Source organism: Staurois parvus, unplaced genomic scaffold, assembly GCF_062004578.1.
Source record: "Staurois parvus isolate SC_StPar_1 unplaced genomic scaffold, SC_StPar_1.0 ptg000389l, whole genome shotgun sequence".
Classification (NCBI taxonomy): Eukaryota; Metazoa; Chordata; class Amphibia; order Anura; family Ranidae; genus Staurois; species Staurois parvus.
The window spans coordinates 5561871-5588420 of NW_028318185.1; the positions used below are offsets into that span (position 1 = coordinate 5561871).

The 26550-nt window shown below is 44.0% G+C and overlaps 1 protein-coding gene across 2 annotated transcripts in view; it reads right to left on the reverse strand.

The window, feature by feature from the left end:
* Positions 1–403: 403 nt before the first annotated feature.
* Positions 404–26550, reverse strand: part of ZFAT (zinc finger and AT-hook domain containing) — a 397998-nt gene continuing 371851 nt past the window's right edge. For both annotated transcript variants that reach the window (XM_089685952.1, XM_089685951.1), the window contains exon 17: positions 404–3047. In XM_089685952.1, the coding sequence (XP_089542078.1) occupies positions 2808–3047 (240 nt within the window). In that variant the 3' untranslated portion in view covers positions 404–2807. The remainder of the gene's footprint in view (positions 3048–26550) is intronic.

The following is a 26550-nucleotide window of genomic DNA, read 5'->3' on the forward strand; positions in this document are numbered from 1 at the left end:
GGGAGACCAGATATAGTGAATGCAGGGTTCGGGGAGATCGGATATAGTAAATGCAGGGTTCGGGGAGAGCGGATATAGTGAATGCAGGGTCCGGGGAGACCAGATATAGTGAATGCAGGGTCCTGGAAGACCGGATATAGTGAATGCAGGGTCCGGGGAGACCGGATATAGTGAATGCAGGGTCCGGGGAGACCAGATATAGTGAATGCAGGGTTTGGGGAGAGCGGATATAGTGAATGCAAGGTCCGGGGTTTAGCAACACTTTAATGAATCCCAAACTGGTCTCAAATGCAAATTATTCTTCATTGAATACATGCTGTGCTTGACTTGCTTCGGTGTCTGATGTACACTAATCTCATGATATCTGATACAAGCAATGAAAATGAAAAATGTTTAAAATCCATTGAAACTTAGAAATGTGGTTTCCTTTTATTTACACAACTCTCATGATTTGTCAAAAAAAATGCTCTTAAATTAGCAATTCTATGATTAGAAATCCTAACAGAGGCAAACACACTCAAACTTCTCTGTAAACATAATCCAGGTTCAGTTCCAGCTAAAAAAAAAACAAAAACAAAAAAAAAAACACATTTGCAGAGTTATTGCTAAAAAAAAAAAAAAAATTTTCATTCCAAGGCAGTTACTAATTATCTTTGGGATAGTCTTTAAAGCTGAACTTCAGGCAAACAGATGAAATGCTAATGCTGTAACTGTGTTACCTGCCAAAAAATAAAATTGTATTTCTGTCCATCCGGTCCTGAGATTTACACAGCTCTGTCACAAAGCAAAGTCCTGTCTAAGCAGGGGACAGGACGTTTGTTCTGCCGCAGTTTCACGTGGAATTCCTGCCCATCGCTAACTATTCTTAAAAATGTCCCCTCCCCCATCCTGTTACCTATCCAGCCCATACTATGTAAAAAAAAAGATCTTTATACTTCCTTTTTTTCAGTCCGCTCTAGTCACATGTTCCCACAGCTCCAGGTCCCTTGTGTCAGGGAGCATCAGACAACAGCTGAGAATTCTGGGAGCGGTGACATCACCCAGAGTCTAGATGATGTTGGCGCTCCCTCCTCTCTACTGCAGCTTCTGCTCACCAACCTAGGGGAGAGCTGAAGCTGTGGGATCCTGTGACCAGACTCAAGAGGCCTGAAAAAAAAGGAAAGTATACAAATGGTTCTTACACGGGATAGGTAGTAGGGAGGAGGGAACATTTTTAAAAATAGTGTGAGGCAGGAACTCCATTTTAGGCTTCCACTCATCCTTTACTGGACAATAAAAGGAGCAGCAACACACTGATGAGCACATCTCTCTGCTCTCTCCTCCAATCACCAAGCTTCTTGCACTGCAGCACAACTGATTGGCTCCTTGTGTTTCTCCCTATCCCAGCTTTGCTTTACAGTAGACTGCAAAAAGCTGATACGAAGTCAAATCAGGTAACTTATACTGCCTGCATTTAAAAAACACATTCAACTATGTATAATGAACATAGAGCTGCATAAAATGTGTGCCTTTTATATCTCCCTGGAGTTCAGCTTTAAAGGATAAGTTCACCTTTGGACAAAAAATAATAAATGCACATTTTTTCTGCAGGTAAAAAAATGTGCATTTAGTATTCTTTGTTGCAAGAGCCTGTAAAGCATTGCACCAGCGATCAGCAGCGATCCTGCAGGCCTGCCACTAAATCGGCTTGCTGTACGGGCAAGTATACCAAGAGGAACAATCAATGAACCACCACGGCGCTCCACAATACTGTGCTAGTTCATCGAGAACTACAAGCCGAAAGCTGCTAAGGCTGTTCGGACTTGTAGTTCATTCATTCACAAAACACACAGGGCATGAATGATGTGGCCGTGTGGGCGGAGTTTTTAAAAAGTGACAGCCAGTACAGGGAACGTCTCCCTGTACTGCTGTCACAGGGAGGGGGGATCAGGCAGCGGCTGCAGCAGTGGGAACATGTAACAGGTTCCACCCTAAAAACGGGTGGGTCATGTAACAGGTTCCACCCTAAAAATAGGTGGGACATGAAACAGGTTCCACCCTAAAAATGGGTGGGTCATGAAACAGGTTCCACCCTAAAAAGGGGTGTGATATGAAACAGGTTCCACCCTAAAAAGGGGTGTGACATGAAACAGGTTCCACCCTAAAAAGGGATGGAACATGAAGCAGGTTCCACCCTAAAAAGGGATGGGACATGAAACAGGTTCCACCCTAAAAAGGGATGGGACATGGAACAGGTTCCACCCTAAAAAGGGGTGTGACATGTAACAGGTTCCACCCTAAAAAGGAATGGGACATGAAACAGGTTCCACCCTAAAAAGGGGTGGGACATGAAACAGGTTCCACCCTAAAAAGGGATGGAACATGTAACAGGTTCCACCCTAAAAAGGGATGGGACATGGAACAGGTTCCACCCTAAAAAGGGGTGTGACATGTAACAGGTTCCACCCTAAAAAGGGATGGGACATGTAACAGGTTCCACCCTAAAAACGGGTGTGACATGAAACAGGTTCCACCCTAAAAAGGGTGTGACATGAAACAGGCTCCACCCTAAAAAGGGATGGGACATGAAACAGGTTACACCCTAAAAAGGGATGGAACATGTAACAGGTTCCCAAAAGTGAACTTATCCTTTAACTGGAAGTGTAGATGGGCATTCCGCCCCGGAACAGTTGTCACATTCCGGTATCTTCCTCAGTTCAGCTCTGCAGGACTCACAGGTACCAGTGAGACTTTGTTCCTGGGGAATACTTCAATGATGGTGTAAACTGATGGAGCACCGATAAGTCCGAGTATTTTCCAGAGGTACCTCACATTTCTTGCAAAATGTGCTCCATTGTACCATCTGCCACAGGCTCCATGGCTTCCTGCACATAAACTATGAATTCTGAAGCTTCTTCCCCTTGTGTGTAGACCGTGACGGTTTCAATCCCTTCAACTTCATCTGAAGAGACTACTAGGTGATGCTGTTCACCCAGACCAACAGAGGCCTGCTGCAAGGCTTCCTGTATCATCACAGTGTGATTGGCTGATTGCTCCTCTTCCGACACCTGTAGGGGGGGAAAAAAAAACAAAAAAACACATTAAATGGGTTACAAAGTCAACTGGAAGAGGGAGTGAGGCCAGTAAGAAGAGTTGGAATTTCTGATAGTGTTTTTACCACTTAGCCCCTGCAACGTACCCGTACCTCACCAGGGTCATGTGGTTCTGCCGGGATGATACCTACAACTACAGGCTTCATCATGCTATCTTTTTTTTTCAGGAGTTGATGCATTTTAATGCAAAGCAATCCTAGCAGCTAATTAGCCTCTGGATCACTTTTACAGGGGGGGTGGAAAGACTGAAGCCAGCAGTTCCACCAACTGACCATAGGAGAAAAGCAGCACCGATTACCATAGAGATAAACGGACTGAAACATCCCCAAACATCTCTCTGGTCTAAAAATCTGGAAGTAACATTTTGTCGCTTCCGTTTTTGCTCAGATGTAGACAAGCCATCACCGACTTGTGAACGCATGCGAACAAACCGATCTTGGTTTGGTCTGATGCTTTTAAGGACAGAGGAGAGATCTGGGGTCTAACAGTATCCAGTTAAATTCTGTGTATCTAGGAAAGAATCCAGGACTTTTTAAAGCAATCCACTGAGCTGACCAGAACCAACTCTTGGTGGAGTCTATTCCACATTTTCACAGCTCTCACTGTGGAGAAACCTTTCCGTGTTTGGAGATTACATTTCTTTTCCTCCAGATGTAAAGAATGCCCCCTTGTCCTCTGTGATGACCTCAGGGTGAATAACTCTACACCGAGTTCACTATATGAACCACTGATGTATTTATACATGGAGATCATATCCCCCTTATGTATTATACATGGAGATCATATCCCCCCTTATGTGTTATACGTGGAGATCATATCCCCCCTTATGTGTTATACGTGGTGATCATATCCCCCCTTATGTGTTATACGTGGTGATCATATCCCCCCTTTTGTATTCTACGTGGAGATCATATCCCCCCTTTTGTATTCTACGTGGCGCTCATATCCCCCCTTTTGTATTATACGTGGCGCTCATATCCCCCCTTTTGTATTATACGTGGAGCTCATATCCCCCCTTTTGTATTATACGTGGAGCTCATATCCCCCCTTTTGTATTATACGTGGAGCTCATATCCCCCCTTTTGTATTATACGTGGAGCTCATATCCCCCCTTTTGTATTATACGTGGAGCTCATATCCCCCCTTATGTATTATACGTGGAGCTCATATCCCCCTTATGTATTATACGTGGAGATCATATCCCCCTTATGTATTATACATGGTGATCATATCCCCCTTATGTATTATACATGGAGATCATATCCCCCCTTATGTATTATACATGGTGATCATATCCCCCCTTATGTATTATACATGAAGATCATATCCCCCCTTATGCATTATACATGGAGATCATATCCCCCCTTATGTATTATACATGGTGATCATATCCCCCCTTATGTATTATACATGGTGATCATATCCCCCCTTATGTATTATACATGGTGATCATATTCCCCCTTATGTATTATACATGGAGATCATATCCCCCCTTATGTATTATACATGGTGATCATATCCCCCCTTATGTATTATACATGGTGATCATATCCCCCCTTATGTATTATACATGGTGATCATATTCCCCCTTATGTATTATACATGGAGATCATATCCCCCCTTATGTATTATACATGGTGATCATATTCCCCCTTATGTATTATACATGGAGATCATATCCCCCCTTATGTATTATACATGGAGATCATATCCCCCCTTATGTATTATACATGGAGATCATATCCCCCCTTATGTATTATACATGGAGATCATATCCCCCCTTATGTATTATACATGGTGATCATATCCCCCCCCCCTTATGTATTATACATGGTGATCATATCCCCCCTTATGTATTATACATGGTGATCATATCCCCCCTTATGTATTATACATGGAGATCATATCCCCCCTTATGTATTATACATGGTGATCATATCCCCCCTTATGTATTATACATGGTGATCATATCCCCCCTTATGTATTATACATGGTGATCATATCTCCTCTTCTCAAGAGAGAATAAATTCAGTTCCTCTCATCTTTCCTCATAGCTGAGCTCCTCTATGCCTCTTATCATATAATATTTGGGGGTTCTAAGTAACGTTCTAGCAAAAATGCACATTTTTTACTTGTAGCAGAGAAGTGTCAGAATTGGCCGGGGGCTGCGGTGGTTAATACTGGATGTCTCTTCCTGTCCTGCTGACTACTACTCCACCCCTTCATTATCATGGTGTCAGAGACCAAAGCAAGAGAAAATCTTTTCATTGGGAGGCAGCAATAGAAACCTCATTTCAACTCTTCCTCACTCTTTCCTAAAACTAAAAGCTGAAAAATACTGAATACAAAACAATTAACAGCAGAAAAGCAGCTATCTTCCAACCAGCTCTGGTCATTAAAAGTCATCAGGAAATGTTCCCAAATGTGTTTGTGTCTCATTGAATGATCATTCTTGAATTCCAATGACTTGATTGATTCAGTTGTCAGAGTAAATGGTTGATCACATGTAAAATCAATGTGTATGACCAGCATAACAAAAATTGTTCCTACTCAGAAAAACTGCTGGAAAATTGATCTGCAAAGCTGGATTTTTTTGGCCTTTTTCCTATCAGATACAGATCAGGTATATTTTATTTATTTATTTCAGATACTTATATAGCGCCATCAATTTACACAGCACTTTACATATATATTGTACATTCACATCAGTCCCTAACCCTCAAGGGGTGTACAATCTAAGGTCCCTAACTTACATTCATACATACACATAGTAGGGACAATTTAGACAGGAGCCAATTCACCTACCAGCATGTCTTTGGAGTGTGGAAGGAAATCGGAGTACCCGGAGGAAACCCACACAGGCACAGGGAGAACATGCAAACTCCAGGCAGGTGGTGCCGTGGTTGGGATTCGAACCAATGACCCTAGTACTGCCAGACGGAAGTGCTAACCATTTAGCCACTGTGCTGCCCATTCTGAAGAATACGGTTATGGTACTACTAAAGGCTTAACCGGTCTTACCTTAAAGTATTACTAAACCCACAACAGTAAAATCAGTCTGTAGATGCAGTAAAGCATGCTTGTTATACTCACTGTGGAACCTAAGGGGTTAATCCTCAGCACTGTGTAAAAAGGCTGTTTGATCCTGACTTCTCTGATCCTCCCCTTATCTCCTGATAAGACATACCGTGTGGAGTCACTCTGCACATGCTCAGTTTGGTGTGTATTACTAGAGGATTTTTTTTTCTTCAGAGAGTGCATGTGAACAGCATAGGGCCAATCAGCGCTGTCCAGGCAGAGGGTCAGGGGTTCTGCATCCTCCTAGAGCAAAATTAAAACTCCTCCTACAAGCGTTAACATGTGCTCTGCTGGAGACTGACAGAAGTCACAAGACTGATCTAACTGCTGATGAGAAAAGGTATTTAGCAGTTTACTAAAATAATTACACTTCCATGTTCTGTGTGCTGTGGCAGACCAGATATAGTGAATGCAGGGTCAGGGAAGAGTGGATATAGTGAATGCAGGGTCAGGGAAAAGCGGATATAGTGAATGCAGGGTCCGGAGAGAGATTATAGTGAATTCAGGGTCCGGGAGACCAGATACAGTGAATGCAGGGTCCGGGGAGACCGGATATAGTGAATGCAGGGTCCGGGGAGACCGGATATAGTGAATGCAGGGTCCGGGGAGACCAGATATAGTGAATGCAAGGTCCGAGGAAAGTGGATATAGTGAATGCAGGGTCCGGGGAGACCAGATATAGGGAATGCAGGGTCCGGGGAGAGCGGATATAGGGAATGCAGGGTCCGGGGAGAGCGGATATAGGGAATGCAGGGTCCGGGGAGATCAGATATAGTGAATGCAGGGTCCGGGGAGATCAGATATAGTGAATGCAGGGTCCGGGGAGATCAGATATAGTGAATGCAGGGTCCGGGGAGACCAGATATAGTGAATGCAGGGTCCGAGGAGACCAGATATAGTGAATGCAGGGTCCGGGGAGACCGGATATAGTGAATGCAGGGTCCGGGGAGACCGGATATAGTGAATGCAGGGTCCGGGGAGACCGGATATAGTGAATGCAGGGTCCGGGGAGACCGGATATAGTGAATGCAGGGTCCGGGGAGACCGGATATAGTGAATGCAGGGTCCGGGGAGACCGGATATAGTGAATGCAGGGTCCGGGGAGACCGGATATAGTGAATGCAGGGTCCGGGGAGACCGGATATAGTGAATGCAGGGTCCGGGGAGAGAGGATATAATGAATGCAGGGTCCGGGGAGAGAGGATATAATGAATGCAGGGTCCGGGGAGACCAGATATAGTGAATGTATGGTCCGGGGAGACCAAATATATTGAATGCAGAGTCCTGGGAGACCAGATATAGTGAATGCAGGGTCTGGGGAGAGCGGATATAGTGAATGCAGAGTCCGGGGAGACCGGATATAGTGAATGCAGGGTCCGGGGAGATCAGATATAGTGAATGAAAGGTCCGCGGAGACCAGATATAGTGAATGCAGGGTCCGGGGAGAGCGGATATAGTGAATGCAGAGTCCTGGGAGACCAGATATAGTGAATGCAGGGTCCGGGGAGAGCGGATATAGTGAATGCAGGGACCGGGGAGAGCGGATATAGTGAATGCAGGGTCCGGGGAGATCAGATATAGTGAATGCAGGGTCCGGGGAGACCAGATATAGTGAATGCAGGGTCCGGGGAGAGCGGATATAGTGAATGCAGAGTCCTGGGAGACCAGATATAGTGAATGCAGGGTCCGGGGAGAGCGGATATAGCGAATGCAGGGTTCGGGGAGACCAGATATAGTGAATGCAGGGTCCGGGGAGACCGGATATAGTGAATGCAGGGTCCGGGGAGACCGGATATAGTGAATGCAGAGTCCGGGGTTTCGGAACACTTTAAAGCATTTCCAGCATTAAGGTGAAAAAATAAAGCCCAAGGACATGTGCTCCCAGTCCCCCTCCCCCCTTCTCATTGCCACACGTATCTGCTGTCCTTGTCATTGCCATTGGGATCGATCAGCATTGTTCCATGAACTACCTTGTTCTACAGAAGACAGGCTACTGCTGCAGTCAGTTGAATTACTGAGAGGAAGGAGCATGGATGTTTGTGTCTTTGGACGTGTGCCTGCAAGGGCGTCTCCTTATCACCCCACTAACTAAAAGGAGACACCTGCAAACAGGGAGGAGGGGTCAAGAGCTTTGAAAGTCCCCCAGGACAAGAGGAAACTGACATTTTAAAGTGGTTGTAAGTTTCAGACATGGTATCTGAAGAAAGCAAATCCCTCCATGGTACGTACTTGTCTCAATTAAAAGTCTCATCTCTGCTACTTTTTTTTCTCTGCTATCAGCATGGGTCATTTCTGACAAGCTTTCCTGACACCAAGAGCTAAAAAGGTGTCAGGGGAGGGACCATCAGCAGATTGACAGCCTCAGCTCTGTCCCTGTGTGGAGAGGGGGGGGGGGGGTCTCCTCCCTTCAATCCTTAGAGCTCTTCTCACTCTGCAAAGTGTAATTTCAGTTCTCTAGCCACTGTTTTCTGCACTCTGACAAGCTTTGTAACTTCTGGACTTTGAATAGATTTAGAGAAGACGGCAGATAAACAGGTACAACTTATGTGGGAGGATTTGTTCCATCTCTGTATCACCTAAGGCCAATCACTTCACTGGGTATATCGAAGGGTTTACAACCACTTTAAAAGACAAGGATGGGTGATAGTAATAGGTGGGTCTGGACCGCCTCTTCTAAGATTTAAAAAAAAAAAAAAAACGATGTAAAAAAAAGTATTAAAAGCCCAACATGAAATTTGAAAATCCTGTTTCACTATGACTGTCTGTGAAACATAAAAAAGTGAAGTCAGAAAATGACCAAGTGGTCTGAGTCTGCATCATATTTTTTTTATTTTTAACTTTTTTTTTGTCTGAAAATAGATGTATTTGTCTCAGGCATATTGAAACCACTTACTGTTCACTGACTCACTACATACCTCTGAAAGTCCATTCCAAGCATCAACTACTCTCTGTAAAATACCAGTTTTAACCACTTCCAGTCCGGACACTGTCACCCCCTTCCTGCCCAGGCCAATTTTCAGCTTTCAGCACTATCACACTTTGAATGACAATTGCGCGGTCATAAAACACTGTACCCATATGAATTTTTTAGCATTTTTTTGAGACAGATAAAGCTTTATTTTGGTGGTATTTATTCACCACTGGGATTTTTATTTTTTTTTGCTATGTAAATGAAAATGTCCAAAAATGTTTTTAAAAAAGTGTTTTTCTTATAAAATTTTGCAAATAAATAATCTTTCTTCATAAATCTTGACCAAAATTTATTCCGTTATATTTTTAGTAAAATAATAAGCCAAATTAGTTTATAACCAAAAGTTATAATTTTTAAACATTTTTTTTACATTTTTATTTTATTTTTTTATATTATTATTTATGGTTTTTTATGGGTTTTCTTTACATACTGTCACCTTAGCAGTACAGTGTCACCATGGTGACACTGTACTACTTGTGGGTGTGATGATTTTTTTTTTTTTTTACAGAGATTGCTTTTACACCCATAAAGGATGTAAAAGCAATCATTTCTCTTTCTCTCTGTCTGCATTCTTGCAGCCATTGAGAAATACTGAGTGAGCTGTGATTGGTCACACCTTGCCACATGGTACAAGGCTGTTGTGAATAGCCTTGTACCATGTGACCTCTGTGATCATTCACAGATTTCACACGTAGTAAGCAATGAGGTCACAAGTGACATCTTGCTTGCTACTTTGCATGTGATCACTGATTGGCCTATCAGTGATCACATGATCAGGACCTCATACAGAGGTCCCATCCGACGATCGGTGTTTCACTGTGTCCGGAGGACACAGCGGGCACTGGATTGCGGTGCTGCGCTCTCCCAAGGAGCGTGCACAGCTAGAAATGCGGGTGCCGTTTATGAACGGCAACCCGCCCCTGGAGTGCCACCGCCCTGCCGTTTATAAACAGCAGGCGGGCGGCAAGAGGTTAAGGTTCATTTTGAACTTTCCGCCTGCTAGTGTGAGGTCCTTCCACGTGTTCTTGATGTTAGCTTCCTATTGAGAATAGTGCCCTGCCAAACCTTTTTCGCACCCTTCATGTATTTAAAGGTTTCATCAAGTCTCCCCTTTCCCTTCTTTCCTAAAGAGTGTAAAAATTAACTTCCTGCAGTGTCTCCTAAATGTTTTTGTTTCTCTTTTATCCCTCAGACCTTTCACCATTTTTGTTGCCTGTGTCTGGACTCTACCATATCTTTTTGAAAGTGAGGTCTCCAGAACTGGACTCGATGTTCTAAATGAAGTCTAACTAGATATCTATAAAAGGGAATCAGGACCTCTTACCTCCTGCTCGTGATCCTTCTATAGATACCTAAATATCTATATTGAGGCATCAGGCCCTGCTTCTTCTTGTTGGTTATCACTCTCTTGATAACTGAAGATCAATATAGAGGAATCAGGGGGTTCTTCCTCCTGTTGGTTATTCCTCTAGTGGTGAACATTAGAATTCTACTCGCTGTACACAATGCCAGCTCCATGAAGGCATGGTTTGATGAGTTTGATGTGAAGGAACTCCAGGGGCTTGCTCAGAGCCTTGACCTCAACTCTAATGATCACCTTTGCAATGAACTGGAACACCTACATTCACTGGCCACTTTATTACGTCCACCTTGCTAGTACCGACTTGGACCCCCCTTTTGCCTTCAGAATTGCCTTAATTCTTCATGGCATAGATCAGCCTTTCTCAACCAGAGTGCCCAGGCATCCTGGTGTGCCTTGGCAAAATGTCTAAAAATTGCCCAAAAATTGCACACGAGCCAGTGGGTGGATCAAGCCTGCCTTTTAGTTACACGAAGCCAAAGGTTTTCATTGTGCACCATTACAACCTTCTAGCCGCTGGCGTCCTGACAACCAATGACATCAGTTGATGAGGATGTCAGCTGCCTGCACAGCATCCTATTATGACCCTCCCCTGCCCCTCTCCATCAGTGCTGGGGTCACATTACCTCAGTGATGGAAAAAAAACCAATGGAGAAGAGAAACACTGGAATACTAGTCAGTACCAACATGCAAAAGTGTATTTGCTCTGGAAGAATAAGTCACCTCTAATGTTGGGTGTCCTCCATGTGTGGATGTTGCTGCATTATATAAAACTATTAGAATAGTTTTTCCCATTTCGGAATGGGGTGCCCTTTTAAAATTATGGACAGTCTAGAGGCACCCCATTTTAGAATGGGCTGCCTCAAGACTTGGCCATAATTTTAAAGGGTGCCTCGGGACTTTCCATAATTTGAAAGGGTGCTTTGACTAAAAAAATGTTGAGAAACACTGGCATAAATTCATCAAAGTGTTGGAAACATTCCTCAGAGATTTTGGTCCATATTGACATTCTGCGTTTACGTTACTGTTGCATTTCTATCATCTCAAACCAGTCTGCCCATTCTCCTCTGACATCAACAAGGCATTTTCGTCCACACAACAGCGCCTCACTGGATATTTTCTCTTTTTTGGACCATTCTCTGTAAACCCTAGAGAGGTTTGTGCGTGAAAATCAACAGATCACCAGTTTTTGAAATACTCAGACCAGCCCGTCTGGTACCAACAGCAATGCAAAGTTCAAAGTCACTTAAATCCCCTTTCTTCCACATTCTGATGCTTGGTTTGAACTTCAGCAAGTCATCTCCTCCACGTCTAAATGCATTCAGTTGCTGTCATGTGATCGACTGACTGGCAATTTAGGTTACCAAGCAATTGAACAGGTGTACCTAATAAAGTAGCCGGTGAGTGCATTACGAGCCAGGTCTACTCATCCTACATCAGTACCTGATCTCACAAATGCTCTTGTAAATGAGAACACATTTCTCCAGACCCACTCCAAAATCTTGCAGAAAGCCTTCCCAGAAGAGTGGAGACTCTTTTAGATGCAAAGAGGGGGGCAAAGCAATATTAAGGTCTATAGTGTTGGAAGGTGATGTCATACAAGCTCCTATAGGTGCCATAGTCAGGTCTCCACAAACGTTTGGCCAAGTAGTGTAGCCTCCCTTCTTTTACTGCCCTTTACATCCTGGTGACTTTTCCTGCATCATACTCACATTGCCTGTTTACATGGTAAGAAAAAAATCATGTATTCTTAATGTCAAAGCCCTTTTCCATGTAAACACAGTAGAAAGTAAGTGCTACCAGGTGCTTATGCATTTAAAATTCATGAAACTGTACAATTTCCACAAGGGACGGAGCCCCCTTCCATCTATTTATACTTTTTATAGATGCTGTCACGAAAATATAAATCACTAACAGGTTTTCTCTCCGTTTGCTGTGCTTCAAATGTCAGCTCTGCAAAAATGATCCATATTTCTTCCTTTCTAGTATGATAAATCACAATTCTGTACCAAGATTTGCATTTCAAAGTCAGTGTTTACATCATCTCACTTCTGAAAATTCTCATTTACATTCTTATAGAAGAGCCGCGGGCCGAGGCCCCTCTGCTGAATAATAGAGGGAGGGATGTCGGCCACGAAATAAGCGGCGGTGCCAACTGAAATTCCCTTACTTGGCATATCTGTTCCGGTTTGATACCAGCAGCGCATTTAAAGGAAAAAATATGAAAGCCGCTGCCTTGTGGGTTTTGAGAAAACACAGCTGGGGTTTTGGGGGAAACCAGTCACTGACATGTTTCTGCATGAATTGGAATACCATGTCTTCAGCAATCAGATCTCTGAAGGCAAAGGCTAGCCATAGATTCCCTGATCTGTGCTAAATAGCATGAATGGACGAATCTATCGCCGCTGACTACCTGGCACCCACAGTTGTCAAATACCTGAACAGTCACTTCAGTCTGCAGTCACTGTTTGCTGACATTTTTCTTCAGATTTTTTGATTAAAGTTTGTTGACCTGGGTGTGGTTGGCAGAGCCACCCACACATCAAATTTCACCCAATTCACAGGAAGCAGGACAAAATTTGAGCCGTGTATGGTTAGCATTACGTGGAAGAAAAAACGAAGTATGACTATTCCTAAAAATGTTCCCTCCCCCCTTCTACCTATCTGCCATTGAAAGGAAAAGAAATATGAAGGGGGGGGAGAGAGACAGAGTAAGAGAGAAAGAAAGAAACAAACAAACAGTGGAGAAGAGACACGGAGGGAAAGAGACATGGGGGGAGAAAGGGAGGAATAGTGGGAGGGAGGTACATGGTGTAAAATGGAAACCAAGATATTGTGGGAAACCAAGACACTAGGGGAAAGAGAAACATGGAGGAAGAGAGAGTACATGGCGGGGGAGAGAGAAATGATGAGAGAGATATGGGGGGGGAAAGAGAGGGATAGTGGGAGGGAGGTACATGGTGTAAAATGGAAACAGAGATATTGTGGGAAAGCAAGACACTAGGGGAAAGAGAAACATGGAGGAAGAGAGAGTCACATGGCGGGGGAGAGAGAAATGATGGGAAAGAGAGACATGGGGGGAGAAAGAGAGGCATAGTGGGAGGGAGGTACATGGTGTAAAATGGAAATAGAGATATTGTGGGAAACAGACATTGGGGGAAAGAGAAACATGGAGGAAGAGAGAGACACACATGGTGGGGAAGAGAGAAATGGTGGGAGAAACAGACATGGGGGGAGAAAGAGGCGTAGTGGGAGGGAGGTACATGGTGTAAAATGGAAACAGAGATATTGTGGGAAACCGAGACACTGGGGGAAAGAGAAACATGGAGGAAGAGAGAAAGACGCATAGTGGGGGAGAGAGAAATGGTAGGAAAGAGACATGGCGGGAGAAAGAGGCATAGAGGGTGGGAGGTTCATGGTGTAAAATGGAAATAGAGATATTGTGGGAAACCGAGACACTGGGGTAAAGAGAAACATGGAGGAAGAGAGAGAGACACATGGTGGGGAAGAGAGAAATGGTGGGAAAGAGACATGGCGGGACAAAGAGGCATAGAGGGAGGTACATGGTGTAAAATGGAAATAGAGATATTGTGGGAAACAGACATCGGGGGAAAGAGAAACATGGAGGAAGAAAGAGAGACACATGGTGGGGGAGAGAGAAATAGTGGGAAAGAGACATGGCGGGAGAAAGAGAGGCATAGTGGGAGGGAGGTACATGGTGTAAAATGGAAACAGAGATATTGTGGGAAACCGAGACACTGGGGGAAAGAGAAACATGGAGGAAGAGAGAAAGACGCATGGTGGGGGAGAGAGAAATGGTAGGAAAGAGACATGGCGGGAGAAAGAGGCATAGAGGGTGGGAGGTTCATGGTGTAAAATGGAAATAGAGATATTGTGGGAAACCGAGACACTGGGGGAAAGAGAAACATGGAGGAAGAGAGAGAGACACATGGTGGGGAAGAGAGAAATGGTGGGGAAGAGAGAAATGGTGGGAAAGAGACATGGCGGGACAAAGAGGCATAGAGGGAAGGAGGTACATGGTGTAAAATGGAAATAGAGATATTGTGGGAAACAGACATCGGGGGGAAGAGAAACATGGAGGAAGAGAGAAAGACGCATGGTGGGGGAGAGAGAAATGGTAGGAAAGAGACATGGCGGGACAAAGAGGCATAGAGGGAGGGAGGTACATGGTGTAAAATTGAAATAGAGATATTGTGGGAAACAGACATCAGGGGAAAGAGAAACATGGAGGAAGAGAGAGAGAAACATTGGCAGAGAAAGACGGACATAGTGGGGGGATATGGGGAATAGAGAGCAATGTGAGAGAGACATGAAGGGGTGAGAGATATGGGGACAGAGAGAGACCAAGCAGAAGGGTTGACATAGGGTAGAGTGTGTGAGATAGAGAAAGATTGGGAACGAGAGAGAGACCTAGTAGAGGAAAGGACATGGGAAGGGTGGGGGGGGAGGTTGAGAGATATGGAGGAGCAGAGAGAGACATGGCAGGACAGAAGTATGGGAGGAGAGAGGGTAAGGAAGAAAAAAAAAAAGAAAGACACAAAGAAAAAAAGAAATCAAGTAAGAGACGGCGCGAGAGAGAGGAAGAAAGCAAAAGAGAAATAAAGAGAAAGAAAAGAACAGGTGGGGGTGTAGAGGGTTAAATTTATAAACACTATGTACAGCAGTTCGGCATTTTGTTGCGCTCCAGTTTCCGAATAAATCTTTCTCCATAAAAACAATCTGATGAAGTTATCACAGCTCTGTGAGAGACGTCTGCTCCCCTCAGGCTCAGAAAACACACAGCGATGATCTGCTGTATAGCAGGACGAGGCTTATGTGTTGTACAAGGGGAAGGAGACAGCCCGAAGGAGACTCCAAGGAGATGTGGATTTAGCCTTTATTAAACATGGATAACACGGTGTCAGAAAGTCTTACAGATCCCGGAGACACAGAATGAGTAATGCCAAGACAAAGGAGACATGGAAATGCTACAGCCTCTATATCAATTGCAACATAAAAGAAAATGAAGATCCACCACTATCCAAATAAGAACAGTATACAGAGATGTAACTTCATACAGAAAAGAAGCAAATTTACCATATCCTTACTTCTGTTGCAATAACAATCTGTCACTAGTTAAGGCTAGGTTCATATCTGGTGCCACTGCGGATCTGCACAAAAATCCGTGCACCACCACCCGCACAGAGGAACGCAGACCCACGGGCGGGTGCCATTACTTCTAATGGCACGTCGCCCACGCTGGAAATCCCAACCGTACTGGGAACGGAGGTTCCCACGCAGGCTGCGTTTTCCAAAGAAGTGCGGGGACCTCTTCCCTGCGTGTCCCAGGGCATGGGACTCCGTCCAAATAAATGGACTCTCGTGCCTGTGCAAAACGCGGCCCGCAGGAACACCGAGATGTGAACCTAGCCTTACTCGTTGAGCTTAACTAAAATGTGATTACAACGTCTAGTTAGGTTTCACCTCTAAGAACACAACCTTACTTCAAGGCTGCTGCTAAACCGTAAGACCACTCTGAAGTTCACTTTATTGGTTTAGATCTGTCACTCACATACAGAAGCATATTGCAGAATTTTGAACCAAAAAAACAAAGATTAAGAGCTTGGATAGAAATGCTGTATGAAGGCCACCATTACTGACACTTACAGCATGTCGCCCTTTGGTGCTTGCCATACAGCTGGCCCTTGGATCCCAACAGCACTCGGTTGGCAAGCTGATAATGTAAAGGAGCTGTTAAAGTGATTTCAGGGAAATCCAAAAAAAAAGGCATAACAGCAATTTCTTGGTGGTAGTTTCCTTAAGATCACCTGTGCCTAATTCAGGCAAGTATTTGCACCAGTGTAGGCAACATTACCATCGCAAGCAGCAATTTCAGGTAGTTCTTACTCATGAATGCGATAGTTTCCAGGACAATGCTTTACCCTGGTATCATTCAGCCGTCTGCTGGGAGACTCACCAGCTGAAAACTGAATATAAATAAATGTGCCAAGAATACTGGTGACATCATTACCCAAACATGGCAATGCCCACATTTTGGAAATGACTCGCCAATGGACGGGCAAAGACCGATGGGAAAACCGGTTCCCCGTTAGGTCTCCTTTACTTTGGATTGACAGACCACAGAAGTGGATGGATTTCAAAGCAGATATTAGATGAAATATCAGCTATGGATAAACCTACTGCTTTTCTCTATCAAAAGTTAAGCAGACCTGATGGGGAGCCAATCATTTAGGCTATCCCAGTCTCCAACCATGCCAGGTCAAAACTCCTCAACCGTGGACCTGTCAGTGTGATGGGTGCAGTGGCCGGGGATGGAGGGAGTGCACTGAGGAAGGAGTCTACAGGATGGACACTCAGGGATGTTCAATTTATATCGCCCAACTAGGGTTGCCACCTCATCCCAATTTATACCGCCCAACTAGGATGGCCACCTCATCCCTTTAAGTCCTCAAGCACACTGGACGTTTATACAGCGGCTGTGTTTGGCTTTTCACATTTGTTTCTACAGCCAGTAAACTCCCCAACATGTTATCCTATGTGTCCATGCACACATAGGCTGTAATCAGAGTTTTTTGGCAGGAGCCTTTAGTGGCTGGAAAAAAACCCCCAGGGGTGTCTTTTGGCTGGAAAAACCCCCAGAACTAGTGGGTTTCTAGAGGAGGTTTTTAGCTGTAAAAACGCTCTATCGCTGAAAAAAAGCAGTAAATCATGGCAAACCGGCATTTTTGGACTTTTTTTGAGCAAAAAAAAACGCTAAAAACCACAAAACGCAAAACAAAAAAAAACAGCAAAACGCTAATGCAAAAACACTGAAAAACTCACCTTTTTAACATGACTTTACACAGGTAACGTTAACCAGCATTATTAAAATGCCCCACGTGCATGGAGCCTAAAACCGAGCACATATTAATTACACAGGTTCTGAGGCTAATTAATTGCAGATAAGGTGCTCAGTGAGTTTACTTACCACCTTAATCAGCCACAGAACCTGTGTAATTAATGTGTTCGGTTTTAAAGGAATGAGGTGGCAAACCTACGTCTAACATCAGGGACATGTAGTTTCGGGCGCCGGGAGAGTAGTTTTTTTTTTATTTTTTTTTTTATAAAACCTTTAGCAGCAGGGCTCACCTGTCAGGCGGAAGCGTTTGGGTGGCTGCTCTGCCGCCCAATTGCCTCCACATAGCCCACTACGGTGCCAGCCTACGCCTCCCCCTGCCCGCTATGTCTCCCAGGCTTCCACTTGCCCATCGACAGGCTTGGGACTGGTTCAGCGTGTGCCAGCAGGTAGAGTGAAGGGAGAAGAGAGGACGCATCCACTCCCCTCCCCTTCTTGTCCTGACCCAGAAGTGATGTGACGTCACTTCCAGGTCCCCGTTGACAGATTTCCCGGCCTTCAAGGCCGGGAAAGAATGTAATGCAGTGCGACGTGCACTGCATTACATTCAGTGGAGTAAAAAAAGAACCAGGAAACACAAATGCTCCTGCGCTTGGCAATGGACTCGATGCAGGCTACAACCACATTAAGAATGTCCTGGAACATGCACACCTTGCTGCCCTCAATAGACCGGGGAAATCCAAATACACTGAATGAGGAAAGAACAATGAAGGGTGCACAGGCCTAGTGCATTACCATAAAAAATGTTTAATAAGAAAAAGTAGGTGTTGTACTGACAGACAATAAAGTCAAGGCACGCCATAAAAAAAACACTGGGTCAACACTGCGCCGAGTAACAGTCCGCAATAGGGAGTGTAGACATCCAATTGGCTAACACGTTTCGAGGACTTGCCTTTTCCTCAGAGCCGATTCTAGTTGACTGAGGAAGAGGCAAGTCCTCGAAACGCGTTAGCCTATTAGATGTCTACACTCCCTATTGCAGACTGTTACTCAGCGCAGTGTTGACCCAGCTGTTCTTTTAGGACGTGCCTTGACTTTCGTTTGTGAGTACAACACCTACTTTATTTCTTATTAAACATTTTTTATGCTAATGCACTAGGCCTGTGCAACCTCTGTTTGTTCTTTCCTCATTCAGTGGAGTACAGGGGAGACATGCAGGGTCTTTTAGACAGAGAACCTGTCACCAAACAATCATCACATAGGGTCCCCTATGTGATGGAGATAAATAAAAAAACAAAAAAAAGTAAAGAAAATTTTTTTTTTATTTGTAAAAAAATTAAAAAAAAGTTACACCCAAGCACATAACCCTCCCCCCCGAAAATGTTTTTGAGGCCTCCCCACCCTCACTTATGTACGCATGAACAAATGCATGAGACTGGGGCGTCAACACATGAAAACGACAATTGCGATACACGTTACATATTGCCACGCACACCAGAGTGAGAGCAACAATTCTAGCACCAGATCTCCTCCATAATTCCAAACTGATGACCTATAAAAGGGGCTTTAAAAGTGTTGCCAACAGAAAATATAGGGTACGAATGTTTGTTGCCATTTCACGAGCATACGCAAATTTAAGGTTTGACATATTGGATATCCATTTTTAACCTAAAAAGAAAGGCGCAACTCATAATTATTAAAGTGATCACTCCTGCTATAAAATGTTAACACATATCAATCAATATCACCACAGTGTCAAATCCAGTTTTGAAATGTTAAAGTGTCCATAAAGAAAAAAGTCCATATATTAAATTTCACAAAAAATTAACCTTCCACACCATGTGTCCAGGAAAACGAACAATCCACGTGTGCAAATATCTACCACACACAGTGAGAATAATAACTCATCAGATATAGAATATAAAAAGGCAAATCCTACTTTGCGATCAGGGTGAGAACATAAACGCTCAAAAAAGAGAGGAGTTCTGTAGTGTAGCCAGTTTATTAAAATCAGAAAAAGGTACAAAAATAGTGAACTTAACATATTCCGGTGCCAACCAGCACCCTCAGAGAGCAATTGCCCCGCACCGCCGCTCACATAGCCTCACAGAGTCGATGTGCGTTCCACGACTCGGATCTATCACCAGAAGTGACGACAAACGGCAGGGCCTCAATGCATTTTGCTAATCATGTCATCAGGAGCTTCCTGATGACATGATTTGCAAAATAAATAGATACGTGACCTCCAAAATCCCACCAAAAAGTCACACTTTCTCCCTAGAAAGTACAGTATAATAAAATGCCTTTTTGTGTAAAATTCAAATACAATTAAAAATAATACAAAATTATCACCCAATACAATCATAAAATGTCCAATTCAAATGTGTCCAACAAAATCCAAAAGTCCAAATTCCAGACTTCCATCCAGTACGATAATAATCCTAATTTTTCAGCAAAAAACCTCAAAACAAAGAAATAAACTATAGTGCATTACCCTTAAATAAGTAAATAATACTCTAATTCGTGCAAATCACATTTTGTTGGACACTTTTGAATTGGACATTTTATGATTGTATTGGGTGATAATTTTGTATTATTTTTATTTTTAATTGTATTTGAATTTTACACAAAAAGGCATTTTATTATACTATGCTTTGCAAAATGCATTGAGGCCCAGGCGTTTGCTGTCACTTTCAGTCCTTTCAGGTGTCACTTCTGGTGACGGATCCGAGTCGTGGAAAGCACACGCCAACTCACAGTGCACCTGCAGCTTTCCTGAGGGTTAGCTGTACTGAGCCATTGACTTCTATTATATCCTCCAGTGTGTGGAAAAACAGCCCTAAGGGGGTTCAGGATAGTAAGGTCTTGTTTAAACTGGTGTAGCTTTAGACCCCGCCCCATGCTCCAGGGGGCCCGTGCGGCCTGCCTGTCACTTTCTGTTTTACACTTGAACAGGAGGGGCAGCGGGGACGGCATACACAGGAACCGATCCTCTCCATTTTCCTCGTGCAACTGCTGAAAGCCGGCTTCTCCTCCTTTCCCTCCCGCCAGAATTCAGCAGCTGCAGGAGGAAGGAAAATGTTCATTACACCATTCAAAATAAAAAAAAAAAATTAAATTCTGAATCATTTCATTGTGGCCCGTGACCGGTTACCATATCACTTAAGTGGACCAGCTCTCCAAAAGGTTGAGCACCCCTGCTGTAGGGTGTCTACGACACCCTTTATTAATTACTTTTCTTCTCTTAGGGATACAGTCTCTGACCATCTTCTGTAGGATTAGGTATACTATGGCTCCTTGGTGACATCAGGGGCCAGAGTTGAGGCCCTTCATATCTCAGTTGATAAACTACCGTATTTGCCGGCGTATAAGACGACTTTTTGACCCTTGAAAATCTTCTCAAAAGTCGGGGGTCGTCTTATACGCCGGTACACATGTTAGGGGGGCTGCGGCATTAAGTACAGGGGTTTGCAGGGGCTGATGTCTCTTACCTGGATCCAGTCCCACGACAATCCGGTCCAGGAAGCGCGGCGTCTCCTTCAGTTCGGCCACTGGATGTTCGTGCGGCTGCTCGGCTCCGCCTCCTCACCGGTGATTGGCCGCCAGAACTGTAGCTCAGGAAAGGCACACAGGCGGCCAATCACCGGCGAGGGGGCGGAGCCGAGCGGCCCCGCGAAAATTGAGTGCCGGAGCAGCAGGTAAGTGTTTTGTGTAGAGGTGCTGCTGCAACCACATATGCTGGCTGCAGCAGCACCATACGAGAACAGGGTCAGCAAGTCTCAGTGGGAGGAATAGTGCCCCATCATTGGTGTCACTGATACCAATGATGGGGCACTATTCCTCCCACTGATACCAACGATGGGGCACTATTCCTCCCCCCCACTGACACCAACGATGGGGCACTATTCCACCCCCCACTGACACCAATGATGGGGCACTATTCCACCCCTCACTGACACCAATGATGGGACACCATTCCTCCCACTGACACCAATGATGGGGCACTATTCCTCCCACTGACACCAATGATGGGGCACTATTCCTGCCACTGATACCAATGATGGGGCACTATTCCTCCCACTGACACCAATGATGGGGCACTATTCCTGCCACTGATACCAATGATGGGGCACTATTCCTCCCACTGACACCAATGATGGGGCACTATTCCTCCCACTGACACCAATGATGGGGCACTATTCCTGCCACTGATACCAATGATGGGGCACTATTCCTGCCACTGATACCAATGATGGGGCACTATTCCTCCCACTGACACCAATGATGGAGCACTATTCCTCCACTGATACTAATGATAGGGCACTATTCCTGCCACTAATGCCAATGATGGGGCACTATTCCTGCCACTAATACCAATGATGGGGCACTATTCCTCCCACTGACATCAATGATGGGGCACTATCCTCCCACTGATACCAATGATGGGGCACTATTCCTCCCACTGACACCAATGATGGGGCACTATTCCTCCCACTGACATCAATGATGGGGCACTATTCCTCCCACTGGTGTGCATTGGAAGAGGGGTAGTCTTATACGGCGAGTATAGCCCAAACACTACATTTTAGCAGGAAAAGTAGGGGGGTCGTCTTATACGCCGGCAAATACGGTACTGGCTTGAGAATTAATTACCTGGAATTAGTATAAAAGCACAGATACTGGGACTTCTGATGTGTGCTATCTTGGGTTACTGACACAGAAAGTAGTAAAGCAAGGATGAGGAAGACAGCCTATTGTGTGCACCTTTAACAAGTCCAACACTGCCAGTCTTCATATGGTTATCCAGAATTGTCTTTAGAAGTAATTCATCGATCTCCTTCAAAAAAGTTTGGTTGCCTGGCTCTTATGACACAGGTTGAAAACCTGCGTGCAGATCAGGAAAGTCAGAAATCCTTGAAAATACCTGATCAAAAATGGATTACCCTTTCACTGCCAGGGATCTTTTTTTGCACACATTTAAAAATCACTTTAGGTCTGAAGATTCATTAAAACCCCCAAAAAAAAACAAACAAACAAACACCCTAGAGAATAAAATAGTGGCAGGTCCAAATTTTTATGTTACATAATCTTAAAGCAACGGTTTACCAAGGGCAAATTTTCAGTAAAAATACACAAAAGTTAATTTTAGAGCACAGAGCAATAAATTACCCAATTTTTGGAAAATCTAAGTGAAGCCTTAAAATTGTGTGCTCCCATGAAACATTGTGACAAAACGTTGGTAATGTAAATTTTCCATAGACGATCGCACGATCGCCACCCTCAACATACGACGATTGCACGACCGCGACATCCAATATGTCACGATTGCAAGATCGCCGCCACCAACATGCGACAATCCCACCGCTGCCACCAATATGTCACGGACGCATGATCGCCGCCACCAACATGCGACAATCCCACCGCTGCCACCAATATGTCACGATTGCAAGATCGCCGCCACCAACATGCGACAATCCCACCGCTGCCACCAATATGTCACGATTGCAATATCGCCGCCACCAACATGCGACAATCCCACCGCTGCCACCAATATGTCACGGACGCAAGATCGCCGCAACCAACATGCGACAATCCCACCGCTGCCACCAATATGTCACGATTGCAAGATCGCCGCCACCAACATGCGACAATCCCACCGCTGCCACCAATATGTCACGATTGCAAGACCGCCGCCCCCAACATGCGACAATCCCACCGCTGCCACCAATATGTCACGATTGCAAGATCGCCGCCACCAACATGCGACAATCCCACCGCTGCCACCAATATGTCACGGACGCAAGATTGCCGCCACCAGCATGCGACAATCCCACCGCTGCCACCAATATGTCACGGACGCAAGATCGCCGCCACCAACATGTGATAATCTCACAACCGCGACCACCAATACGTCACGATCGCAGCGTCAGACCCCAGACCTTCTCACCAAACTCGTGACCGAAGGACCGGCCGATCTATAACTGCGATGTGACGTACGTAACAATGCCACATCCAGCTGCACCCTACACAGCGATTTTCCAGCTAATGGTCAACCGGTCGATGTGCCGTCAGCCTGAGCAATTGTTACTGGGTCGGCTTACGCAACTAACCCGTCACTGCCACCACCCCTTTTTGTACAGAGAAAGGGGAAACTCTCTTTATCAAATATACACTATAATGGTTGAAAAGTTGTCTGTCCAATACGGTCACCGCAGGCCGATTGGGCAGAGGATTAAACAAACACAGTAGCGTCTCTTCAAAAGGCAGGAATTCGTAAATTGCAATTAAGCGCTTAGAAACAGTTTAACACTTTCAGAAAGAAAGGTTTATTACTAAGAGTCAAACAGGTGCAATAAAAATATATACAAAGAAGATGTAACTAAGATATATATATATATATATATATATATATATATACATACACACACACACACACACACACACACACACAAAGAACCATAGCACTGCAAAGAGATAACAGGGAGAAGTTAAAGGGTTAAGTTACTTGCCAGTAGTCTTGGTTTGTAAGCAGTTGCAGAGCGAAAGGGTCTCCCCAGGTGGTATACTGATGTTAAAATTGGGAGATGTGTTTAGCTTAACCTTTTAGGCCTGCTAGCCTGTGTTTTAAAGTCCCCCAACAGGGGGGTGGCTCTGAGTAACTGACCAATACTCTGTTTAGGGAGGGATCGTTGGGTGGACTCTGAATTAAAACCAACATCTTCATAAACCATGATATGAAACACAGGGGACAAACTGACTTGAGGAATGTTCATTTAAATCTGTCACCTTCGCTGGTAGGTTTTATGAGGTTACAATCTCTTTCAATTCCTGGGAAAAACTGCCTTATCTTGGTTACGAGGTAAGAGATTACACACGTTTTTAGGCAGCCAGGCTCTGTCTCTCTGGGGGGCCTTTGTAGCTCTGGGCCCCCTGCTGCTCTAGTCTGCTAGTGACACTTTTAACACACACACATCTGTCACTGTGCCTCTCAGGAAGGGAGGGAGAAGGAGAATGATAAATGAGAGACACAATATATACTCCGTACCAAGATGGAGCTGCCTACAACATGGTTGAACTGCGTACTTCACTGAGTTTTGCGCAGTTTTTGCGACAGACGACACTTTAGGCTCCATACACATGGGACGTTTTGATAACGCTGGTAGCATTAGCTGTGTAAAGTCACGTTAAAAACCTGAGTTTTTTTGATTAAAAAAACATCCAAAAACTCCGGTTTGTGGCGTTTTAAAGCGTTTTTCAGCATTAGAGCGTTTTTACAGCTAAAAAACTCCTCTAGAAACCTACTATTTCTGGGGGGTTTTTTCCAGCCAAAAAATGTTGAAGCATGGACACATAGGATAACATGCTGGGGGGTTTATTGGCTGTGTGTATGAGGACTCAAAAGCCCCTACAGGTCATCAGTTTAAAGGTAACTGCTAATTAGTGGGCCTAGAATTATTACTCTCCCTCTGACATGTGCAGTGATATGTAATGTGTAGTGCAAATTACCATTTCATACTTATGCACCCCCTAGTGTGTGTATTTACATGCATTTGGTCGGGCTCAAGATTTTTTTTTTTTTTTGGAGGGGGTGTTTTAAGTGCTTGGGTGTACCTTTAATTTTTTAAACTTTTTTCACTGAAGTGCTCTAATCACATAGAGGACCAAATGCTACTACTGAACATAACTCATGCTGCAAATCAACCCTTGCAAAAAGTATAGAAAGTGTCCATAAACATAAGAGTCTAGAATTTATAATGTCTTTTGATGCAATCCGTGTCCTTATTCCACGCTTACTGTGCAAATCTTCTCTTTAGTGAAGTCACAATGTGTTGCTCATGTTGGTAGGACAGGTTTTCTTTAATGAGACATCAGGGATCTTTAAAGACTTGGTTCACATATATGAATTTTGCATTTGTTGCTTTCTCCAGTGCTTTTTGCAGTTTTTTTTGTTTTTTTATACACGCATTTTTGATACTTTTTGTTCAGCTTTTTTTTTTTTTTGGCTGAAGTGGCACCCAATGGAAGCTCAAACCATAGAAATACAGAAAGGGGTGCCAGACTAAAAAAGATAATTTAGTTGTTTGCAATATGTAATATCTATATAATTATCTTGGACTCGTTATAGTAAAATCAGCCAATCAGTCCGTTTCGGGGGCAAAACCACCCCCATTTCATCAGGGCCACAGGAATAAGCATCAAACATTCAATACAGAAAATGATATCACATGCACACTTTATTTAATGGATGTTTTACTATGAATACGGCTTGTTTCTTAACATTTTTTAACCACTTTCCCTCTGCCCTATAACAGTTTTACTGCTACAGGGCGGCATTCCTGTGCAAAATCACGTAAACAAATGTCATTTTGCACTTCCACAAGGGGGCGAGCACGTGCCACCGGAGGAAATCTTCAACTGTGAACTGTCACAGCACAAAACGATCTACAAGCCCCGGCGAGTAATTGCTCGCCAGCACCTGCAGATAGTCGATCAGGGAGGAAGTACAGAGCTGTATCTATGTTTATATAGATACAGTTCTGCTGTGACAGGGAAAAGTCATGATCCGTGCCTCTCTGCAGAGCTGAAAACATGATCCATCACTTCCCATAGTAAAAGCACCACCTAATGTACACTAAGCACATAGCTAGGCACACAGTTAACCCTTTGATCACCCTAGATGTTAACCCCTTCTCAACCAGTGTCATTAGTACAGTGTCAGTACATATTTTTAGCACCGATCACTGTATTAGTGTCACTGGTTCCCACAAAGTGTCAGTGTAAAAGTGTCCACCGCAATATCACAGTCCCGCTATAAGTCGCTGATCGCCGCCATTACAAGTATAATAGAAAAAAGAAATTCCACTATTATGTACCATAATTTGTAGACGCTTATGTACCATAGTTTGCGCCTTTGCGCAAAATAATCAATATACAATTATTGGGATTTTTTTTTACAAAAATATGTAGTAGAATACATTTTGGTTTTATGAAGAAATTTGATTTTTAAAATTTTGTTTATTGAATATGTTTTATAGCAGAAAATAAAAAATATTCTTTTTTTTCCCCAAAATTGTCAGTCTTTGTTTATAGTGCAAAAAGTAAAAACTGCAGAGGTGATTAAATACCACCGAAAGAAAGTTTGTGGGAAAAAAAGGACATAAATTTTATTTGGGTGCAGTGTTGCATGACTGCG